This window comes from Dreissena polymorpha, chromosome 6, assembly GCF_020536995.1.
Source record: "Dreissena polymorpha isolate Duluth1 chromosome 6, UMN_Dpol_1.0, whole genome shotgun sequence".
NCBI lineage: Eukaryota > Metazoa > Mollusca > Bivalvia > Myida > Dreissenidae > Dreissena > Dreissena polymorpha.
Window position 1 is genome coordinate 65,770,548 of NC_068360.1, and position 25,304 is coordinate 65,795,851.

Here is a 25,304-nt window from a genome sequence, read left to right on the forward strand (position 1 = left end):
CGCCACATTCAATACAGTTGTTAAATGAGCATACGCGCTTAGCATGGACAATAACAAATGTTCACATTACAAGTTGAGAGCAACAATATTGTAATTAAATTTACTACCGACAATTTCTGAAACATGATCCACACCGACCGCAAAACCTACATGCAATAAAAATCACCATTTCCGTGCCACTAGGCAATTTTAACTTGTAGCAGCTGGTCGGCAGATCAACATTTAGGACGATGAACGCTACTCATGATTAATCAGAAGCCTGTGTCCATAGAACATGCTATATACAAATTGAAGATGGCCATCCCCACTTACGACTGGATGTTTGTGGTTGAAATGAATAAGACGATGTTGACGATGATGGATATACTAATGAGAAAGACTAACCAGCTTTTGGTAAGAACAAACAATGGTCTATCATCATCCTCGACTAGGTGGCCCTGTAATAATTGTTACGATACGGGGCATTTTAAACTTGAATGCCAAAGCTCAAAAGCGGAACAACGCCCCTTATGTGAAGCAAGCGCTGTTGCCGTAGTTACGAAACGTGGCACATGGTCAGAGACGATTGACGAGACTATTTCCAGAAGGGTACTGACCTGAATTAAGATGGTAGGAGAGGAAGAATGTGATCAAGTTATCACTGTTCTAGATCACCTGGAAGACCAATATGAGCGTGCAAAGGTAAACGTGAGCGAAGGGGAACAGGTTCAGGTGGCTGTGATTTTGTTGAAGTTTGAGGATATGTTTGCTTAGAATGACTCTGACTCCAGCCTTCTAACTCAGAATAGTGCTCTGCGAATATGTTTGTTAGGAGCATTGCCTGAGCATTTGCAAAACTTAACCGGGTATTTCATAGGTTGCGACAATATTAATTGCAGTTGAAACCAAAGGAAAAGTCAGTTTTTTCACCATATGGCGGTGTAAATGAACATTAATTTGGTGTTTTGCTTTGTCCTTAATAACACTAGTGTGGTGGAAGACTGTCAGGAGCCGATCAGCGCCAAAGCCGTAGAGCGGTTCCTGGGTCTGGTAAATTAGAACTGTATGTTAATATCGGATTCTGCTGGAAGATCGAGGTCACTCTAGAAAGAAGTCAAACAGTGGAAATGAAGCTGATCAGTTTGCGGCTTTTCTAAATTTAAGCGTCGCCTTATTGGCAGCTCTAGTCCAAAGACGTCCTTATCGGCCAACTGACGCCCTTGATAAAGCAATTTTAAGGGGTTTCTTATTCAAATGCAGGTTGGGGCCTCAGCGGTGTCTGTTATGTGGCATATGTACTCACCAAGTTCAGCGGCGATATTGTAACACAGGAAACGATTTGTTAGTAGTAAAACATGGCAATTGTTAACCTAACTGGTAAGAAACAATTAGGGTCTCCGTGGCGTAGTGGATATGGTGTCCGCCTAGAGACCGGAAGGTCACGGGTTCGATCCCCCCAAAGACACCAAGTACTGGGTCTAGTCCCAGGAAACGGACTCGAGAGCGTTTCAATAAGCCGAAGGCTGTTAATGCCTTCGAGATACAATACATAGATTTAAACTAAGAAACAGGCGATTGAAGACAGTTGGTTGTTGATTTGAGAGAAATTGAGAGTATGATATTCCCTTTAAGTGTCAGCCGGGCAGAACTCGAGCAAACGAAAAATGTGGTGGGTTTATCATTGATGTTGATCATGTTGTACCGCAACGTCAGTAAAAATCCAAGCAGTTGTAACCGGTGGAGACCCAGTTAGCGAGAACACTTACAGAGCTGCCACAGTCAAGGACCCGTACGCTACAGCAGTGTGAGGAGGAAGATTTGAAGACCACTTGAACCGCTTGAGTGTGAGTTGTTTTTAGCACATGCAGCTTCCAAGTTGTATTGGTTAAATCGCAAATATATAAATTTGAAAGCTGTTCTGCTTTAGTGCATAGCCACCAACGACAGAAATTCATTATTTCTGGCATCGCTTGCCACATGACATTGTAAGTTGTGTTTGAAGTTGTACACGTTGTTTTGTTGGCAAAACAACTAGCAGCAAGTCTTAAGAGTGTGATGATTGAATTTCAATGTTGGAGTCCAATAGTATATGAACAGAGACTCCCTATGTCCGTTGTCATTAACATCAAGATGAAATCGGTATGAAATTAGTCTCTTCGTCTTTTAAGAACTACAGACAAAGGTGGTCTCTCATGTTTGGTTCGCGTGACCTTTACAACTGACCTCGCAGGTAGCGCCGGAAAATCTTTTGCAGTCGGGACCCGGGCAAGCGCAGACATTGGCTAAATCACTACAACCGTTATCCGGAATCTTACGGTTTGTGATCTCTCTTGTTTCCTTTTCCGCCTCACGTCGGTCACTCATAATTGGGTTGCCATATTTCCTGACATTTTTCATTAACCTTTACCTTTCTCTTCCCACTAGCCATACTCATCTGACCCTCTACCACCCTTTCCATCATACCACGGTATCAGGGAATATGGTTGTTAGTTCAATAACCAGGTATTGACCCGACACCCAGAGTTTTATCCTCTAACTCCTGGAATATGTTACGGTCGTCCTGGCGAAATACAAAAAATGACTTACAACATACCATGAGGAATGTATAAAACATATATCACGTTCTACAGACCTGTACATCAAATTTGTACCTATCATACCTAACCAGCCCTACACCCTATGCATGTGTAAGGATCCTTACCCTATTCCTCTTTGTCTCCCACGCACCTTCTGTGGAACCACTTCTTACATGCATTGTATGTTAGTATAAAGGCGCCATCGTCGATTCCCCTTCACGTACAGTATACCCATAGCGTGGGACCATAGCGACTGATGGCTCTCCTCCAGCGAAGAACAAATGAACTAAGTATACTCGTTTACCTTTCCTTTCGTTTTTCAGCATGGTGGTGGTTTGACGTGACCTAGAAGAATATGTGTAGATATCCTACGCAACATACATTCGGTATGCAAGTGTAACTTACATAAAACGTAAAGCACTTCAATATACATGAAACAACTATCGGGGAACGTGTAAATCGTTTTACAGACAATAAAACAGCAAGTGATTAAATCTTGGATACCATTCATCACATCCAGAAGTTGGAAGAAACCGAGCATTGAAGAGCAAAGGTTGTGTGTCAAATCTATTTCTTCAATGTAGTCTTGTACAGTAAAAGATTTTACCTGCAAGAAATGGAAAAATATAACAGAGATATGCGATCACACCGATTCATCACATAATGTAGTAACACGCAACGTGTCAAAAGCTGTGGAAAGAAATGATGGATACTGTCGGTGAAAAAGAGCTGTTTAAGTCAACAGCAAATATGCAGAAACATGTACTTCTAGCGTTTAAGGAAATGGAGATATAGAACGAAAGTAGTAGAACATTTAGTATATTGAACACCACTTATATTTCCCCTATGACTTTTGCCAAAATGTGAGCTTCCTCACCACTGTCGTCAGATAAGTCCCCTTTATTTTTCTACACCGTAGAAGGTAATTTGGACGCAGAGACGATCCCATCACGAAACAATTAATTTCCATCTTGAAAATAGTAGTGATGGTAGTCTGGCAAGTGGACCAAATGCTCTGCTCTTCATGGTTGACTGGGTACTTAAAACTTATGTTGGAGAACATGTTCAGTGTTCCGTTCATGCGAATGATTGTCCAGTAGTTGCAATAATCTAACTTTCAGCTGTATAACCCTAAGGGTTGCTGCGAGTTGCAATGCGCCGTCTTTTGTCCAAAGGTGCAAAATTTGATCACCACTGAAAATGCTAAGGAACACTGATGCTGCTAAACTAATAAACGAGTACCTGTCTAAAGCACGATCTCATACAAATGGTGGCATTAAAGGGGCCTTTTAACGATTTGGTAAATTGACAAAACTAAAAAAAGTTGTTTCAGATTCGCAAAATTTCGTTTTAGTTACGATATGTGTGAGGAAATAGTAATACCGAACATTTACCTTGCTCCATTAAATGTATCTTTTGACGATTTGAAAACCTGAAAAATTATAAAGCGTTGCAACGCGAAACGATTGAATAATTTGGAAAGTTCTGTTGTTGTCGTTATATTTTGGGAAACAACGAGGATTGCTTATACAGTTAAAAAATACATCCGCTTATAGCATGAGCACGGATGGCCGAGTGGTCTAAGCGGGAGGCGTTTTACTCAAGGACTCCAGGGGTTAGTGGTTCGAGCCCTGTTGAGGGTTCCTTTTTTTTCCTTTTTTAATTTTATTCTTGTTTGTTTTTACTGAAGATTTTTTAGGTCCAATGTTTAAATGTATCAATATAAAGCATTTAATGACAATCTCAATACATGCCAAAATCTGTGAAAAGGTCCCTTTAAAGGAATTAATTTTATTTAGTTTGTTATTCGTTCGTTCGCTCTTTCAACCATATTGGGATACTGTCGTAATGTTGCCGACAAAAATGTCGCTATTGATTAGGTCACAGTACAATCTTTCGCACCTCGTGATATTTGATGTAACCTAAGTCGATAACGATGTCGAACAGATGTCGAATATTTAAACTGTTAAACATTTCAAAATGAAAATGTCAGCAAGAATAGTATGTTGAAACATCGTTGTTTTTTTAGATTGCATGTAAATGATAACGTCCGGGGGCTGCCATTCCGGTAAATTTAATGTGTTTTTGAAGTTTATTAATTGATTTCCTTAATTGGGAACGGATTGTTCGCAGAACTGCGATTGTGTTATGAAGGGTTGCATATGGAGTCCCAGAGCTGCCATAGCAAAAATTATTAAAGGCTCTAGATTGTCCAGATGAGTGACTCCTCATATGGATTATACACTCAATGCTTGAACTGCTTGTGCCTTTTTGTAAATAATCGTCAAAGACTCTGCACACTTATTTTGTAAATATGTATGTTATTGGAGCGTTGTAAAATACATATCGATTAAATAATGTATATTACCTGAGACTCGTTCGTTGTTATTTTTATCTTACCATCGCTTGGTATTCAACAAGAGATCCTCTTTCTCATTCCCATTCCACGAATTCAGATAACAAACTAATAACTATGCATGCTACATGACTAATAAAACAATCGGGCTAACGCATCAACACCGCAAGTAGTATTAATTGGTTACTTAAAAATATAAATAGAACAGAACACATTCCATATCGACATATAGATGGTAAATAACATGTTGGTTGTCTCTGAATTATGTAGATAAGAGATTTGTATCTATTTGTAGACACACTTTGAACCGCGGTTCAACCTCTTGAACTCGGGTTTAAGGAATAAATGTGCAATCGGCACTTTGAAATCGGGTGCAAAGTCTCTAAACCCAATAGTAAACTGCTAAATAATTAATGTGCATTCCATGCGTCTTAACCCCAGTTCAAGAATTCGAACCGCAGTTTAAGTTTTTGAACCGCAGTTTAAGACTTTGAGCCGCAGTTCAAAATCTCTTAACCCTATAGTTAAGAGAGGACCAATTAAATCGCGACGTTTTCCTTCTAATTGTGGTTTTAGCTCCGCTGATTGGTTGTCTCTTCAACCGGAGATGCACATTTATTATTAAAACCAATCAACGCCCGTCGTTTCCTCATGTGATACTGTTTTGCTCCTCGCGCATTTCTATCAAGATGGCGGCGGATCAAATTATTGAATTTTTAAGTACGTTTGAAACAACTCTTCAAGATATAGATAGAAAACTTCATCGTCCCATGTAATTTTCAATGTCAACCGGTGTTTTGTTAACATTCGCACCGCATAAAACCCATTGAAATTAGGTTCTATTGCACTATATTTTGGTTAATCTTCACCTTTACTTGATAGGTCATTCGCATGGTGTGTCAAATCTTTCATTTTACTGTATATTCAACTGTTAGATAATTAATGTGCATTCCGCGCTTGTTAAACCAATTTAAGACTTTGAATCGCAGTTCAAAGTCTCTTAACCATATAGTTAAGAAACGACCAATGAGATCATGGCATTTACCTTCTAATTGTAATTTAAGCTCCGCTGATTGGATGTCTCTTGACTATATAGATAAAAGATTTTTTTCCGACTTTGAACCGCGGTTTGGACTCTTGAACTCGGGTTTAAATAATTAATGTGCAAACGGAACTTTGAACTCGGGTTCAAAGTTTCTTAACTATATAATTAACTGTTAAATAATTAATGTGCATTCCGCGCCTCTTAACCGCAGTTTAAGACTGAACCGCAGTTCAAAGTCTCTGAACCCTACAGTTAAGAGATGACTAATGAATTTACCTTCTAATTGTGGTTTAAGCTCCGCTGATTGGTTGTTTCAGATAACAGATTTGTATCTATGTTCTTAACTGTTAAACCGTGGTTTAAGACATTAATGTGCACTTCGCTTGCCATACTTATGACTGCAATTGAAGGGGAGATTAATTTCTTGTGAAATATGTCAACAGACGATGTAGTATGTAAAGAAATCATAGAATTACTATATTAACATGTTTGTGTCCCATTTTTATAAGAAAAACGATGGTGACTGTTTTAAAGCATTTTCAGTAACGACCTGCATCATATGCCAACGTACTGTCAATGGATTTCACGCTATCTCTATACCCACGACTCAAAAAGAACCCACGACTCAACAAGCACCTACCATACAATTGCTTTAATACAGCTACCCGATTGAAAATGATACACAGAGTTTATAATATTAAGTATTTATAAAACCTTGACATATTTTAAATAGCGTCGGTAATGAACAATTTAATGTATAAGACTGTTCAGTTGGATGTTCAACTAAAACATAAAAGCTGCTCTAACGTTGAGGGGTTATCGTTTAATAACCTATTCAAACGCATGAAACGCCCAAATAATACAACATTTATTAAATACATATCAAGATTAAAGCAGCGATATTGTGCAGGATATATATGAGTCATATATCACAATAAATATAATGTTACACAAACTTTACAATTAGAACGTTAATTACGTTAGTGTCAGTGTATTATGAACCTTTTGTCTTTATATTTTTTGAATTTTCTTCAAATCTTCATCATCTGTAATAATAATAAATAATCGATTGCGTTGATTGTGTCAAATCGCCATCCTGTTAATAGGTTCTACTTGAGCCGTGAATTCTGATTGGCTATTCCAATTTCAAAATGTACATGCTATAAATAGCCCATGTCTGAAATTGCAGGATCAAATCAGCGCTACTGTGCAGTATATATGAGTCATATATCACAATAAATATAATGTTACACAGACAACACAACTGATTCTTGGTTGAAACAATATAGCCTATGAAATAATTGAATAATTCAAATAAATGAATAGGCAAAGCACTATAAGTTATGCGTAAAGCTAAGAGTATAAAATGGTGTACGTTCACAAGCCGTTTTTTCAGTAGAGGCATAATATACTTTCTGTGCAAACTGTCACGTAATAACAATTATCGTCGGGGTTGAAGTTAAGTATATGTTTACATTTTCCTTGACTACACAAGAACATTATATACTACTATATTTAATTCATGAATTTACGATGCCGTGGTATACTTACAACTCACACATAATTAATAACATGACATTATATGTAGAACACAATGTCCGAAAAGTTTGATGGAAAAAAAACGCTAATAGTTTCATTAACAAAAACAAGGAACCGAAAAAGACAATTTAAGAAAAAAAGTTAATTCAATACTCAAGTATTGTCAACAAAATAAAAATAGTCCACACAAAATAAAAACAAGAATATATACAGTGTTAGGAGCCATTAACCGGTCTCCATCGGATTTCGTAATTGGACTTGATCGACCTTTACTCGTTTTCCTAGTCAAGCCGTCTTGAGACGTGGTTTTGGCCAAACCATCTCCAATCATTTTGCTTGTCAAGCCGACTTGAGTCGTGCTTTTGTTGAAATCATCTCCAATCGTTTTCCTGGTCAAGCCGTCTTGCGTCGTGCTTTTTGTCAAATCATCTCCAATCGTTTTTCTGGTCAAGCCGTCTTGAGTCGTGCTTTTTGTCAAACCATCTCCAATCGTTTTGCTGGTCAAGCCGTCTTGAGTCGTGCTTTTTGTCAAACCATCTTCGATCGTTTTGCTGGTCAAATCGTCTTGCGTCGTGCTTTTTGTCAAACCATCTCCAATCGTTTTGCTGGTCAAGCCGTCTTGGATCGTGCTTTTTGTCAAACCAGCTCCAATCGTTTTGCTTGTCAAGCCGACTTGAGTCGTGCTTTTGGTGAAATCATCTCCAATCGTTTTCCTGGTCAAGCCGTCTTGAGTCGTGCTTTTTGTCAAACCATCTCCAATCGTTTTGCTTGTCAAGCCGACTTGAGTCGTGCTTTTGGTGAAATCATCTCCAATCGTTTTCCTGGTCAAGCCGTCTTGAGTCGTGCTTTTTGTCAAACCATCTCCAATCGTTTTGCTGGTCAAGCCGACTTGAGTCGTGATTTTTGTCAAACTATCTCCAATCGTTTTGCTGGTCAAGCCGTCTAGAGTCGTGCTTTTTGTTAAACCATCTCCGATCGTTTTGCTGGTCAAATCGTCTTGCGTCGGGCTTTTTGTCAAGCCATCTCCAATCGTTTTGCTGGTCAAGCCGTCTTGGGTCGTGCTTTTTGTCAAGCCAGCTCCCATCGTTTTGCTGGTCAAGCCGTCTTGGGTCGGGCTTTTTGTCAAACCATCTCCAGTCGTTTTGCTGGTCAAGCCGTCTCGAGTCGTGCTTTCGGTGAAACCATCTCCAATCGTTTTGTTGTTAAAAGCGTCTTGAGTCATTCTTTTTGTCAAGCCATCTCCAAACGTTTTGCTGGTCAAGCCGTCTCGAGTCGTGCTTTTGGTCAAACCAACTCCAATCGTATTGCTGGTCAAGCCGTGTCGAGTCGTAATTGGACTTGACCGACCTTTACTCGTTTTCCTAGTCAAGCCGTCTTGAGTCGTGGTTTTGGCCAAACCATCTCCAATCTTTTTGCTTGTCAAGCCGACTTGAGTCGTGCTTTTGGTGAAATCATCTCCAATCGTTTTCCTAGTCAAGCCGTCTTGAGTCGTGGTTTTGGCCAAACCATCTCCAATCTTTTTGCTTGTCAAGCCGACTTGAGTCGTGCTTTTGGTGAAATCATCTCCAATCGTTTGCCTGGTCAAGCCGTCTTGAGTCGTGCTTTTTGTCAAACCATCTCCAATCGTGTTGCTGGTCAGGCCGACTTGAGTCGTGATTTTTGTCAAACCATCTCCAATCGTTTTCCTGGTCAAGCCGTCTTGAGTCGTGCTGTTTGTCAAACCATCTCCGATCGTTTTGCTGGTCAAATCGTCTTGCGTCGTGCTTTTTGTCAAACCATCTCCAATCGTTTTGCTGGTCAAGCCGTCTTGGGTCGTGCTTTTTGTCAAACCAGCTCCAATCGTTTTGCTTGTCAAGCCGACTTGAGTCGTGCTTTTTGTTAAACCATCTCCAATCGTTTTGCTGGTCAAGCCATCTTGGGTCGTGCTTTTTGTCAAACCAGCTCCAATCGTTTTGCTGGTCAAGCCGTCTTGGGTCGGGCTTTTTGTCAAACCATCTCCAGTCGTTATGCTGGTCAAGCCGTCTCGAGTCGTGCTTTCGGTGAAACCATCTCCAATCGTTTTGCTGGTCAAACCGTCTTGAGTCATGCTTTTTGTCAAACCATCTCCAAACGTTTTGCTGGTCAAGCCGTCTCGAGTCGTGCTTTTGGTCAAACCAACTCCAATCGTATTGCTGGCCAAGCCGTGTCGAGTCCCATTATTCGTGGAGATATACGAAGTAGTGGTGCAGCCTGTACGAATAATCACACATAGTCTATACACTTATTTTCATATTTATTATAAGTGCTTTAAGTATAACGCAGTAGGACAGGTTCGCATTTAAATAGGATTTGTTCACAGAGTGTCGGAATGATTTTTTTATCTTGTTGTCACGGATTGAATAAATAATAAACCTGTATACATCTTGATTAAGTTTTAGGGTAAGAAAAACAATAATGAATTTTGGTTAGTTACATTAACTCTTAAACCTTTTAGACAAGTTTTCATTTTCAAAAGAAAACGTTTAACAGCTTTACAATAATGTTTTGAAAACGCAACCATAAACCTGAATGCTTTGGCACTATAGATTTACAGACCGACATCCTATAGCTGGTTTAGGCAATAGTGTAGTTATTAAAACTGCAAAGTGCTGTTCCCCTATAGTAACAATGACCCGAGATTGAATACAGAAAGTGCAAACATGCTGTTTAATTGTAGTACAAATGTTTAAGACTGTTTGTCTGAACCATGAATACATACATATACATGAATATATAGCAGGTGATAAAAATATTTATGAACGTTGATCAGAATATGTGTTTGGAATTTTAGATCGAATATAATTATGTTGATGAGAAAACAATACATATATATTTTTGGAGCCTAAAACAATGTACGTCCGCGAGCACTATAGCTTGATTATTACTTTGATAGTCGAGAGAAACATATCAACGTTGTAGCCGCCTTTTATCAATAAGTACAATAAATTTAGTGCTTTAAATCACAGTACCTGGATCTGGTTGCCATCCTGCAGACCCATTCCCAAGGTTAGCACAAACATAACAGCCAATCGTATCACCAATACCATGACACATTCCGTAATTGACACAGAAATCGGTCTACAGTAAAAAGTCAACATTTATATTACACAAAAACCAAAATGAAGTCATTTTAAGTTGTACAATACAAACATGCTTTAAAAGAATATTCCCGAAAATCAAGTCTTTTATAAAAGGAAATCTAAGGCGCGTCTTTATAAATATATGTGCCAGAAAGCAGACATTTTGGTTATGCGCATTTATGAGCATGAGAAGAACTGTTAAGTATCCGAGACATTGCCATAAATATGTCAAAACCGCATGAAACATCATTGATTTATAAGATTTTTATTCATAGCCGATTTTTATCCAAGAAGTTTAAATATTTATAATGTTAAGACTGTTTGAAGGGAACATATAATTAAATCGACACATTTTTTGTTGCGCTAATCACGTGGCAAACATCATAATTAATAATGCATTTTATTTGCAAACATATCTATTAAGTTATTGAGCTATTTAGTTAGCGAACTAACCAGTTTTTTGCATGTAAATGTATCGTCTGTCTTGTAACAGCTTACGCAGGCCGAGTCGTACACAACCAATGTGTCTTCTTCGCTAAAGTTGACACCGTTGTTACTCAATGAAATATTGTAAACTCTGGCCATAATGTCGTCAATATCAGCTTCCACGGATCGTTTCTTTCTTTGTGCAAGCTGACATGAAACCTCCATGTAAGTCTGAGGTACACCTATCACGCGATAGTCTTCTTTAGTCACAATTTCATGCGTAACGTGTATCTGAAGGGAAAATATACTCATATTTAGTCATGCCATTTTATTAACAATAACCATGTTATCACCGTCATCAGGTCCAATGTACTGTAGTACTAGGTGTATGTACATTCCATTATTATAAGTCAATTAGTTTCCAAATAAAGAATCGTAATGCTACATATGTCTATATTTTGAACTCGATTAACGATGGATTTTTTGTTAGCTGCTAATGTTTCAAGCCCAGTGTATGCTATAATATGATAAACAGGGAAATACCTCTAAAGGCTTAATTTTGCATATGACCTGATTATCGGATGCAAGATTGTTTCCAAAAACGGACGTTTTCTTGCAAGCTCTTTCCTGCAAGTCGCATAAACCTTCATCCGGAATTCCTTTCATTTCTGGGGGCCTTGTAGAATCTATTGAGCAATCCTCCCCACTATGACCTTTTTTACAGATACAAGAACCTGAAATGGTAATATTATTCAGATATTAAAATTTAACAAGTATCCAGAATAATATGTGTCTAATTTGTTATTTTTAAAAGTGTAAGATATATGCTAAAACCAGTCTTTGAGGTTTACTTCACATAAAACATTGAAACTTCAGGAACGAAATCAGTTGAGTAATATTAACTGTTAGGGTTAACACCAGTATGGGGTCTTTTTGCAATACCAAATCGTACCGGTATATACCGTTTCGGGTATATAAAACAACATATATCCAACATTTTGTATATTTGTACCATATTTTATGTTTTTAATGAAGAACTAAATGTAATATTTTGTTCTTTCATAACATGATTAAAAAATACATGAATAGCATTCTATTGTTTCATCGCCTTTGATGGTGGGCTTCATTGGTTCATTTAACTTTAGTTTTGTATTTTTGGTATAGTTCGTTTTACTTAGCTTACAGAATTTGCCAAATACAATAAATCAAATATGACAACATATTGTTACAGATGAATCAGTAACTTAGATTAAAAAAAAACTTTTATAATACAAAGTGTGATGCAGTTAATTTTAATACTCTAAAATCATAGTTCTACAGTTTATTAGTTTTCTTTTAAAATAAAAGGACGTTTTCTGTTGCAATCTGTTTAGATTAAATGCTTGGATGGCAACGCTTTTATCGGAGAAAATTGAACATCAACCATGTTTAGGACAGACTGACGGACATTTTATTTGACTTGCACAATATACATCGTCAACATCACATGTGGTTGGTATTAATATATGTCAACATGTTAACGCGCAGAAAACAAGTGCCAGCAAACATACAAAACACGATTATATTCAAGTACAGAGGATGAGCAAATTGGGAAATTACGTTATACGAGTGAATGTACTCGATCTGCTACTCAAAGATTCCTTTAATAAATAAGCACAGTTTTATTATTTCTGACATATTGGTTGATTATAGCAATTGTAACATAATTAATGACAGATGGATTATTATAGTAATATTTTGTATGTCGTTATTTCTTATATCAATATTATGTTGAACAAATACATACACAATGAAATTCGCCCTAAATTTCCGTGATATTACAACACAGACAGGATCTTTATTGTCTAGCAATAGTGTTTCCATTATATCTACCAGTCTGTATACGAAGGGGGTGAACCGATAATCTTAATCGGCATAAATACAATCTTATATTTTTCGTAACTAAGTTGATGCCGATAATATAAGGATCCGATTCATGTGGAAACCGGATTACACAACACAAAAGCCAATTTTGATATTTCTATACAAAATTGCTGACTTATCTTTTTTCTGGCAGGTATTTAAACAATATGTACAGATCCGGGTTTAAGCGCTTTCTTCTAACATGTTTGGACGCTATTAAACAAATGGTACCTGTAGTCACTATAAAACATGTTCACTTTATTTTGCATGGCCTACCAAGGCTTTTATATTCGATAATAACCCGCGTACTGCACAACCGTAAAGACTACACATACTTTAGATGAAAAAAAAGCACACTTATACAATTTACACTCTTAAATGGGCTGTTAAATATCAGTATCGGTGTAATTAACAAAAAAGTGCAATTTTAACAGTTTCGGCGTGCGTTTCATTGTAAACTGTAAACGATATCCAAGCCTATTAAATGTGAGATTATATAAAACGGCGGAGGCAAAACATCAATCAAAACAATATTTAATGATGACGGCTTTGGTCATCGTCTTCGATCGGTCTATAAAAAATATTTAGATATGTATGCATTTCGCAATTACTGATATTATTGGTTGCCAGAGAGTTAAAATGTCCATAACCATGCTCGGTTTAATAAAACAAACGCAACAACATGAATATTTTTGTAATAAGTATTTAAATGATTTGACTTCGTAAATATTTACCAGTGGTACAGTCTCCAAATCCGCTGCACTCCCTTAGACATGACACCATGCGAATTTCCTCAAACATATCTTGAGTAATAACGGATGATAGCGAAAGAGATGCGTTGTCAACAGAAATGTTGGAATACGATGTTCCGTTGATTGTGATAGTCATTCCATCTAGATCTTCCTTCGGCGGCATCTTTTGAATATCGATTTGTTGCATGCATGAAGATTTTATTGTTTCTAAGTGTGACATTGTCCAGTCCATAGTTCCTGTTATCTATCACAAAACCGTCAACAAATTAGTTATGGTTAATAGTTATATTGGTAACTGATGTTACGTGTGTAATTATAGTTCTTGGTATTTATGTTGTTGATGTTTTGCCAGATGTTGTAGTAGCAGTATTACTGTAATTTGCAAATGAACTTATACACATTGTAAGACATTAGTACCTTAGCGTCGAGGACGCAATCATTAATGATTGATGTGAAGTGTAGACCTGGAATACTTGAACATTTTTGAAAAGCAGTTGTGTTCAGGAGCTGCATGCAATCACTCCTCGCAGTTTCATCGGTGTACGTTTTTATTGACCGCTCCTTCAACGGTTTATGAACGAAAATAATTTATTGTCATTTAATGTGCAGGTTATAACTGATTTTGTATAATAAATGATTTTTTGCTATCTAGCATGGTTCAAACAAAAATACCTTCCGATGGTTAATAGCGTCACTGCATTTTGACACAAAAGCAACGTTGACAGTTTTATGAAAATCACCCTCGTCTGTCTGTCTATATTCCCCAAAGTCAGATCTCCTTTTTCTGTGAGAAGAGTGTACACATCTGTCCGCGAAATGTGGTTTGGCAGTGCAGGTTTTCTTGATATCCACGTCGCACGTTGCAATGTTTGTTGGGCTGTTTGAGTGTTCATTGCATGTACAAAAACGATAGTGATCTTCCCAAGGCCTCAAAGCGACATGTTCGTTAAACAAATCGTCAACGGTATTCACCCTATGACGTAAAATAAATTGACAAATGCATAACAAATGAAAAAAGTTAAGTTGCTAGCACAGACGTAAACACAAATCGGTTGCTTTTCAATACGGCTTTTCTTATTTACGTACATCCAGCTTTTGTTTGGGTCCGGATCGTTAAAACCGGGCCTGTTTAGACGATCGTTGGTAGTCGTTCCATCAAATGAGCCGCATAATCCAGATGTTTTCATAAAGTCAGCCACTGAAGGGTACACGTAGACGTTCATATTGTGTCCCATTATGCTCAAAGTTATTTCCACATATGTTCCGCTAGGCAATGAAACCTATAAAAATATGATGCACCAAGTAAAGATAACGTTTTTATATCATTGTGGTTATATATCGATAAATATGGTTTGTTTTCAAAATCAAATGCAATTTAAAGAAAAATCCGTTTGTATGTAAATGATACTTACTCTGTACAACGTCTCTGAGACTTTCTCTACCTTTTCTCTTAGAATCCTGTCATCGCACTGTACAAACCTGACGTCAAGAATGGTGTTTGTACAAGTACTTAAAGCAAACACATCACTTCCTGCTTGGATTGCAACTCCGCAAACACAGAACGGTGTTTGTCCATTGTTGTTACAGGATTGTGTTCGTATTTGTACCTGAATATTTAACATGCATAGGTATTATAAACTTTTGATGCAAATTTTAAATAAGTGTGTGTGCAGTAATGAAGTATTCAGTTAAAGAACACTAAACTGCACTGCATTGGCCGTTTACTATACACTCTCGGTCTAGAAGGGCACAAATCGTTATATTTTTTTACTTAAGCTTTTAAATTTGTTTACGTAATCTAGATTTAGATGCATGATGTGGCATATAATTTAATTAAATAAAATAATATAAATCAAATGAATGAGTACATTTAACCTCCTTAAAGTTCGCTGTAAAGTGCAGCTAAAGCATTATAATTTGTAGTGGTCATCATTCAAATTTAGTTAAAAACAAATAATTAAAAGTGATAGAGTGATTTTGAATCACGTTATCTAAATGCAGGTTTATATATATTCTAAGCAATTTATCGATGACCCACTGGTTGGTATACACGTATGATGTTTTGACAACATATGCCATGCATGTAGGTCTTACCGCGACTTAAATAAATCAACTAAACTGGTTTTAGTTCCCACAACATAATTATTGTGGTTTATCAAACGGATAAAATTATTCTAGATATAATAAGCAAAACGATATGGATTACTGAAAAATGAAGATCGTTTATCAAGGATTCACCACGCAAATGATAATATTTTAGTAATGACTAATTGCCTCTTAGTTACATCATGTGACAATTATTTAATTAATTGTGCAATTGCCTTGGATAGACCTTTCTCGAAAAAATAAATAAATAAATAAATATATATATATATATATATATATATATATATATATATATATATATATATATATATATATATATATATATATATATATATATATATATGTAGTATATTGTAGAAAAATACATCACAGAGATACATGTTACATGTATTAAAGAAAAACTATTATAATAATCAAAACGAACAGTCAATCATTTAAAAACAAACATGTCAATATGATATGTATTTTTGAATATAACCCAAAAGTAGCGAAATTTATTTGATTGTGTTTGATCGCATAATCATATTATTTTACGTGGCATTACTTATGTTGAAACACACGAAAAATCGGTAATGTTGTTAACACACATGATACGTATAATCTTGATCATGAACAACATTTATAACTATCCAATTCGATGCATTATTATAACAAATGTATACAAAACCTTACCTTCTGATTATACTCGGTGTTGATGTACAAATCAAAGGTTCCTGCCATCTGGTTTTCATACGGACTAAAATTCAACAAAACATATTTATTCATATCCAGAATGAGATTGATTGAATCAATGACGGGTACAGGTTTTCGAATTTGGCTTTGAAAAAAAAACATTCGCAGTAATGGTTTAATGAAATTATGTTTATCTAAAATGTCAGATAACATATGCTTTTTAATATAATAGTTATAAAGTTAAAACGTGATGCCTAAGTGCGATGATTTAATAACGTTGTATACTTATTGGATTGACATGTGAGGAAACAAGTTGTTAAACACGAATACATGTCTATGGTTTCCAACTACGCAACCTTTGAAAACAAATAAACATTTATAATATTTCTAGTATTATGTTCTTGAATCTAAAGCCATTTTTCTACAGCTGCCTATCAAGTTAATACATACACTAGATGACATAATGAATCCAAATGAAACATGGGCTACCATTAATTGACCATCGTTTACTATTTGTTTAAAAAAATCAACGACACACGTTTTTAGTTCGTACACCAATGCTTACGGAACACAAAGTTATTTTTTTATATATAAGTTAGACTAAGAATGCAATTGTAGTCAATTAAATCAATTTTATGTAATTGTTTTAACATGAAGTTTATGTTTAAAAGTGACCTGTTAAATCTGATACTCACAGTCCGTCGAATGTCAGCATATGCGGGTCGCATACAGCGTAGCAATATTTGTTATTAAGGATGTTTTGTTCAGTTGAAACTGTGACCTTAGAATAAAGCATTTCTCATTTAACCATTTAATAATCCATGTAACGCATGTATGTATGCTTCCCGTTCATAGAATACTTTTCGTTTTTCAATTTCATTAGTAATTTTTTACAAAATATGGAATTAAGACATACCGTGACAGAAATGCGTTTGTTGCATTAACGACACTACGCATTACATCAATCACAAGAATTACATCATAAAATTGTACTAATATATTTTTATGATAATGATCAGATGAATAACCAATTTAAGAAATTACGAATATAAAATCAATTTGCGTCACATAAAATGTATGCACATTTTATTTATGAAAAAACAGATTTTGTGTAAAATTTATAAATGAAAATAAAAATTGTTCGTACGAAATAAAAACATGACAGAAATAATTACGGGCTTATGATAGATTAACAATAAAACAGTAAACAAATTACAAAGGTGCAAGCTTTGCTTTTTCTAGTAACAAATATAATCTACGTGCATGCATGTCAAATGATTATAGAAGGTTTCCAACGAATAAAAATGGAATCAACGTAAACTTTATTTACCTGTTCATCTATAACTAGTCTGCTGTCATAAAAAATATAAACCGGTACAATATAGTCACAGTGACTCTCGTTGGCGTTCAAATGATGTCACCTTAGGCGCAATGAATTGCTGATCATGCAAATTGTGCGAAATATACATGTATCGACCATATAATCGCTATGACTAATCGCGAAAACTAGAAACATGCGCACGATGACTAAGAGCTTTACTGCATTTATTAACATGCCGCTATCTCAACATATAGTATCAAAAGTATACCTGCATCGTTTGTACTGCATATTCACTGAACAGGCGGTGAGCTTCATACATGGAAGTGGCTAGAATCAGTGTCATTGGTTTATTTAAATTTGCCGTAAGTTTTGGATACTTTGGCTGAATGTGAAGTTTTTGCGGTTTCCCGACATCATTTATATGGAATCTTATTCCACACGAATTTCTGGCACCTTTGCGCTGCACAATATCTGGGATATTGCAATTTGTTTCAGAATTTGGAATAAAAAGGGTAATATCCAGGTAACATAACGAGTTCTGATTTTCAAAGCCCTTTTCACACCCAAACGGAACTGTTAGTTCAAAATATATATCAGCGCCTTTGTCGTTCGAAATATATACGTGGTTCGAGCTGTTCAAGGCCTGTAAAACAAACAAAACAAACATAAAATAAGCCAATGGAATTCATTAAGATTAGTTAACCATGAAATATAATGCAAATTAATTAAACTTGGTTTGAGTATGCAAAAGCGGATCACATATGTCTACGTTATTCTGCGAATGCGTCACAATTGTTGTGATTGACTAAGGTTTGTGAACTATTTAAGGTAGTATATGTGTTGCTTATTATTTAGATTTAAAATAATGAAGTTTAGCGTCTACACTCGGCCGTTTATATTATAATGTTCGATATGGCTCATGATAATTGGAAACCTTATTTCACGTGCATTGATACCGGTATTTAATTAAAAGTTGACAAAATATTTACTTGAGGCCAAAAGTACAAACTTATTTGTGTGTTTTTCTTAATTTATCAAAACAATCGCGCTCTGCTCTGTTTATAAAGATCAGGCTTCAAACAATTGCTGCTTTGTTGTGTAGTTGTTACTTGATTTTCCAGGGCCCGCTTAAGTAGAAGTGTTCGGTAAACTGCATACCCTGATTCCACAGAACTTCTCTTCACTTATCACAGGATTGCTTTCCGGGGTTGCCACGTCTTCGCTGGCCGTAATAGAGCAGGCAATCTACACATCAATTTATTAATTAATTGTTGACTTAATTAAAAACTCAATTTCGTAATGCATTAATTATTGAATTCATCAATGCATACAATTAGGGAATGCATGAATAAATAGATAAAGTAAGGCAATTAGAAAGTGATTCTTTTATAAAGTTAGAAAGTAAGTAAGAAAGAAAGTAAGGGAGCAAGGATGGAATGATAGAAGGAAGAAAGTAAAAAAGTAAGTTAGTAGGTAAGTAAGTAAGTAAGAAAGTAAGTAAGCAAGTAAGTAAGTAAGTAAGTAAGTTTGTAATGAACGAGTTAGTGAGTTAATTAGTGAGTGAGTGATTGAGTTAGTGAGTGAGTGAGTGAATGAGTGAGTGAGAAAGTGCATGAGTAAGTAAGCAAAAAGGTGAGAAAGCAATTAAGTATTAAAGAAACACGATGATAAATTACGCCTTAAAGAATAAAGCTATCAAAATGTATTTCGTTTCGAATGGCTTAGTCTTCATGACGATAGACTTTACGTTTTGTCTGTCTTGTTTAAAGCCACACACCTTGAAATGAAAGTAAATTTTATAGAAATAAGAAACATATTTTATCTATGCCAATTAGAATATATCTGGTTGAAACAAGGTAGAAATCCGTCTTTTTTTTTGCGCTTTAAAACTTAAAAATTATCGCGTTTGTTGAAATGGACGCATACGTCTAGAAATCCTACTTTCGGTTTTAAAAGCGGTACCGTTTGAAAAATAATAAATAACTTGCTAACTAGGTTATAGATTTAATATTATCTATGCCAATTAGAATATATCTGGTGGTTGCAAGGTAGAAATCCGTATTTTGTGCGCTTTAAAATTAAAAAATAACCGCGTTTGTCGAAATGGACGTTTACGTATAGAAATCCTACTTTCGGTTTTTAAATTTAAAAAATAATAAATTTCTTGCTAACTAGGCTATAGATTTAATTTAATATATGCCAATTAGAATATATCTGGTGGTTACAAGGTAAAAATCCGTATTTTGTGCGCTTTAAAACTTAAAAATAATCGCGTTTGTCGAAATAAACGTATACGTATATAAATCCTACTTTCGGTTTAAAATTTAAACAAATATTAAATTACCTGCTAAATAGGCTATATATTTAATGACAATATTGCATACTTTCAAATTGCATCTATATGTATTGATTAACATGTATTTCATTTCAAGGTGTGAGGCTTTAATAAGCAATGTGTAATGCATCCATTGGTGTGGATACGAGTACTTGCTGTTACTCCCAAACCAAAATACGTGGGTGCTTTAAGGTGTTTTTCAGTCATCATGGTCTTCCTACGGAAATCTTCCTGGCTTAGATATCTCACTGGTTCCGAATGATGCAGTTCGTGGCTTGATAGGGAACTTTGAGAAATTGTCCATGACACCTTGTAATGGAATTTTGTGTTTGCAGTCGGGTTAAAGTCACAGTAGAACTGTAGCTCATTTTCATCTTTCACGCGTTTGGCTGCTACATTTATTACCGGCTTAATGCTCGAGATGTCAGGAGGCTGTCCTTTAATATGAAGGATGTAAAGTACAGTAAAATAATCATGTTTTAATATGAATCATTGTTATTCCATACTGCTACATTGATTCTTATACCATACGTATGTTAGACTTTATAGTTCAGAGCAGAGTTTCTAATATAATTGAACTATAAAGCAACAAATACTTAACACAAGCATGTTACTATAATTATACTGTGTATATAGTATGTCTAACTAACCAGTTGGCATAGGTCCATTCGAAATTCGTTCTGAAATTCGAATCATATAATAGCTTTATTTTGCAGCGATATACAATATTGTAATCAAAACAAATAACATCTACAGATTAATACTTCTATATGACATAAATTGCACATCTATAGAATTTCGAAGCATTACCGATGTTGATATGTTCTTTATATGCGTATTATTTACGATGTGTCAATTAAACATAAGCGAACTACTTAGTATTACGGTAAACATGGCGTTCTCACCTAAACAGTACGCTTCAATGCAACCATCCATCGGTCCGAGACGAAATGCATACTTATCATCAGCGCATTTGATAACCGATGAGTGCATTCGCTTGTCACAATCACCGCCAGGACCATTTCTACACAGTTCGATGTCAGTTGCAACGTTCAAATTATCAGGTAGACTTAAGTTATCTGGTAAAGAATAACGGTTAAAATCATAAATGGTTATTATGACATTTTGTACATGATTTCTTGTGGCGGCAACTTATTATAGAAATTCATATTATTCACCGTTAAGTTGAGTGAATCAAAACGAGTTTACACATATTTATGCCATATATTGTAGTATGTTATACTTACTGTTACGATACCAATTTCTCACTGTCCCGCACCGTTGGTTTGTTGAAGCTAAGACGACGCCATCGACAAGATACCAGCCCTCCTCTATGTAAATGTCACAAATAGCGTCCTCACCTTGTGCCAATTTATATCCAACAAGCCTTTGGCGAAGGGACCCAAGCTGTGGTAGCGATGCATTCGTGCATGGATTGTTCGCATTCGATCCGAGAACTTAAATTGCATACGTATGAAAGTAATATACGATATGTTCAAATTGGACCCGTCCCCATTCAATTTCACATATTATTCGATAATGAAAACGAGGAACATAGAGGACATGAATGTAGACATTTAGTCAATGCACATTAACAGTTACCCTGCAATAACCAAACACTTTTACGATGCAGTGGATTCATGTAGAGTAAATTTAATGTAACGGTTAATGTTTAGCTTTGTATTCTGTTATGTTTACTATGTACCTCTTGTTGAATGTTTTGTTGTAAATAATTAAAGAGAGATTGTAAAATTTTAATATGTGTTAAATTGTAATATATTGATAAACATATGTTACAAAAACACAGAATAGGCAAGACAAAATATACATTTAAGACGAATTTCATAATATGCAGCAACGACTAATTAGCGCTCCGACCCGTTTGTGACGAAGATATTTTCCTACAATAACCGAAGCATTTCTCTTTTTATTAGGATCGGAGTAAGTGTTCATGTATCGTATGAATAGATTTCGTTGCAGGAAATTAAAATGATCCGTAAAACTAAATTTAGATTCACATCGTACATGAATGATATACATGCTGGCAAATTAATATGTAAAGACATTTTCGATTTAAAATTAAATAACTGGCTTATTTCGCATTTTTTGACACATGGTCTTCTTAACTTTTATTTTAATTTATATTGAAATATATGTATAATAAGTTTTTTCACATTTTATATAAATTCATAAATATTTGACAAAATCGTACAATCACACTTTAATCCATTATGTGATTTAATCTAACTCATCAATATACATTCCATGTTATGCAATTGTATTGTTCACTTTCTTGTATATATACTATCAGTAGATATAATTACCATTTCGCATTAACTCATATTCGCATTGATTTAAGCCTTATACATATACCAGCAGTAAACGACATGCTGCACCATTGGTGTGCATACGGACTGGTACGCGTAATAACGCACACGAAATCAAGCACTCTACAAATTGAATTCCAATATAATTACTCATTTAAATAGAACGTAAAAAGAAACAAGCATCACACTTGAAAGCAACCGCATATTGTTTTGGAGCTGTTATTTTGAGGTTAAAGGGGCCGTCAACCAGATTAACGAAAAAAGAAAAGTTCTAAAATACCGTATTGTTTACAATTATTAGTTTATATTGATTAAAATATCACGACTGGCATATTACATAACTTGAAAAAAGTTAATATTGTCAGTATACCCAGTATAATAGGTGACTCAACGATATACACACTATAAATAACGCAAGTAGATCGATAATTTGATATATATAATTCACTACGCATTCACAATTTTCATACCTGGGTTTACCTCGTGACGATGATGATCAATATACTTGCATTATTTATAGTTAACTGGTAGTTACCTGGTTCACATATACAGTGAAATTGTATTACCAAATATACAGAAATTATGAAAACTTAACAATTTTTTCAAGTAATGTAATGTAACAATCGTGATATTTAATCAATATAAACTAATAATTGCTTAAAAAATACTGTATTTTAGAACTTTTCTTTTTTCGTGAAATCTGGTTGACGACCCCATTGCGGTCGAAATGTTATTCTGTTCCATAGATGAATATATTTATATGTCGTTCAATATTGCTATCAATAATATAATGTTATTAATTTGTTGAATTCATATTGGCTTTGTTATTGAGCTGAAGACAGCCGTATTGGCCTGAGGCCGCAGGAGAATACGGCTGTCTGAAGCTCAATAACAAAGCCAATATGAATTCAACTAATCAATGACAATTTAATTAAAAATTAACTTAATAATATTATTCAGCAAGAAAAGCTTCAATGTCACTTTCGAATTACAGGTTTTTGCTACAATATTAAGTATTTAGTTTTTAAAAACAGAAAAATTTCTGTTCTATACAACTTTTTCCCTGTTTATTATCCCAAGCAAAATGCTTTGAAAATGTTATGTACACCAAAATACCTCTGGGACGATTGCACTTTACCGGTACGTAAAAAATAATGGAAAAGCGTATAATTTCATCGTTGCTAAGCGCGCAACACCTAATCATCATTTTATTAGCTACCGCCCCCAAACCCCCGCTTTGTCGATAGTGGTAAACAACTGCGTACCGGTAAAGTTCAAACTAGCCTACATTTTAAGAGATTTCTTGTTAGTTTAAAAACGAAAATTGAATATTGTTGCAAAAGGAAACAAATGTTCCATGCTTTTAATTTCAGAAGAATAATTATTATTTCATTAATATTGTTATATGAAGGCGATATTACTGATAAAGCATACACACAATAGCATTTAAACTTAGCATAAGACGAGAGATGCTTTCTAGACATTACATGATGCAAGATCACAATTTGACAGGTCGCGAAATTGTGCAAAATGTACCTGAAAAACATTTCAGCCACTCTGGATCCACTACCGTTGTTTTTAATACAACTCAGAAAGACAAAAAGGATTGAAAACTTACTTATTGCCATTAGGAATTTCATTTGTAATGTGTAAATCCTCCATGATTTTGAATTAGTGTTGCTTTCGGCGCTGATTGTAGCTTGAAATATTCAAAGTTGTTATTCATGTACGCTAAAATATTTACACTTACTGTTGTGGTTACAATGCACTATTGTTATTGTCGAAAAGGTAGCTGACTATATTTGGGGCTGAGTGCTTTATGTATATTTTTTTTAAAGATTTAAACTTTTGCACCAAAACTAAGCAAACAACTTCAAATTGGCGTCCAAAATTGTCGAAATTTTAGAATCTCATATAAGGCCGAGTTTTTCCTGGTTTCTGATTGGCCGAATCTCGTATTGGCCGACCTTTTTCCGTATTGGCCGTGTTTTTTTCCATATGTGCCGCCTTTTCTCGTATAAGGCAAGTTTCGAGCTTTATTGACGAGGCTCAACTTGCATTGGGCAAAAAAAATGAACACATTCTCGTCTGATATTATAAAATTAATTAATAATGCACGATATTTATTGTCCAAATTAATCATCGGCAACGATTATCTATGGATTTCAATGGAAAATTCACGAGGGCCACATAACATATAACGTATGATAAGTTAATAAATTATTGTCGTCAGCTAAGTTTATACATAAGCAATTCATAAATAAATGGGCCGGACGTCTATAATCGTCCCGCTGCCGATATAACAACCAACCGACCAAAATGGCACTCCTTCCGTTAAATCGATTATAGATGCTAAGAGAAACAGTGCTCTTTGTGGGTCTTTTGGGTGGCGGGAAGGAAAACTGCATGGCTCCGTTGCCATTTCAGCAGTTACGCGGAGGGGAGTAGTGCAACTGTAAATGTTAACATTTAATTGATATCGTGTTTTACAATGCTCGTTTATAAAAAAGTCACTCAATTTGATATGACAAAATCATATTTGTCAGCACTTCTCTGAATATATGAAAACTTTGTACATAATAATAGACGTCTTACAAACACTCCATTTTACAGTGTTATTTGATGGGTTAATAAAAATGTTATGGAAAAACATTTAAATGGCAATGATATCATTTATTGATTTTACCGAATAACAGAATACATTAAAATAACGTTTTAACTAGTTAAACATGACATTTATATAAACCGTGATTACTTGTTTTCTTTTTCAATTCAAATAAATATACAAAAAAGGTTTTCATGCGTTCTTGTTTTCGCTGGTTCGGATATAGTATATATCTTGAATATTGATATTGTATGTATGTAGTGTT

General features: G+C 35.2%; 1 protein-coding gene across 2 annotated transcripts in view; it reads right to left on the reverse strand.

Annotated features, from left to right (window-relative positions):
- Positions 1-6,811: 6,811 nt before the first annotated feature.
- LOC127834753 (uncharacterized) overlaps positions 6,812-25,304 on the reverse strand; it is a 20,539-nt gene continuing 2,046 nt past the window's right edge. Inside the window, exons 2-19 of one of the 2 annotated variants that reach the window (XM_052360782.1) lie at positions 21,355-21,564; positions 21,013-21,186; positions 20,758-20,787; positions 20,264-20,544; positions 18,931-19,017; positions 18,041-18,415; positions 17,147-17,232; positions 16,452-16,515; positions 15,086-15,280; positions 14,760-14,953; positions 14,346-14,646; positions 14,091-14,234; positions 13,656-13,917; positions 11,563-11,753; positions 11,047-11,310; positions 10,483-10,591; positions 9,135-9,724; positions 6,812-8,000 (exon numbers count right to left, since the gene is read on the reverse strand). In XM_052360782.1, the coding sequence (XP_052216742.1) occupies positions 7,659-8,000; positions 9,135-9,724; positions 10,483-10,591; positions 11,047-11,310; positions 11,563-11,753; positions 13,656-13,917; positions 14,091-14,234; positions 14,346-14,646; positions 14,760-14,953; positions 15,086-15,280; positions 16,452-16,515; positions 17,147-17,232; positions 18,041-18,415; positions 18,931-19,017; positions 20,264-20,544; positions 20,758-20,787; positions 21,013-21,186; positions 21,355-21,564 (3,899 nt within the window). In that variant the 3' untranslated portion in view covers positions 6,812-7,658. Of the gene's footprint in view, positions 9,725-10,482; positions 10,592-11,046; positions 11,311-11,562; positions 11,754-13,655; positions 13,918-14,090; positions 14,235-14,345; positions 14,647-14,759; positions 14,954-15,085; positions 15,281-16,451; positions 16,516-17,146; positions 17,233-18,040; positions 18,416-18,930; positions 19,018-20,263; positions 20,545-20,757; positions 20,788-21,012; positions 21,187-21,354; positions 21,565-25,304 lie in introns of both variants that reach the window. The other variant, XM_052360781.1, reaches the window with a different exon arrangement.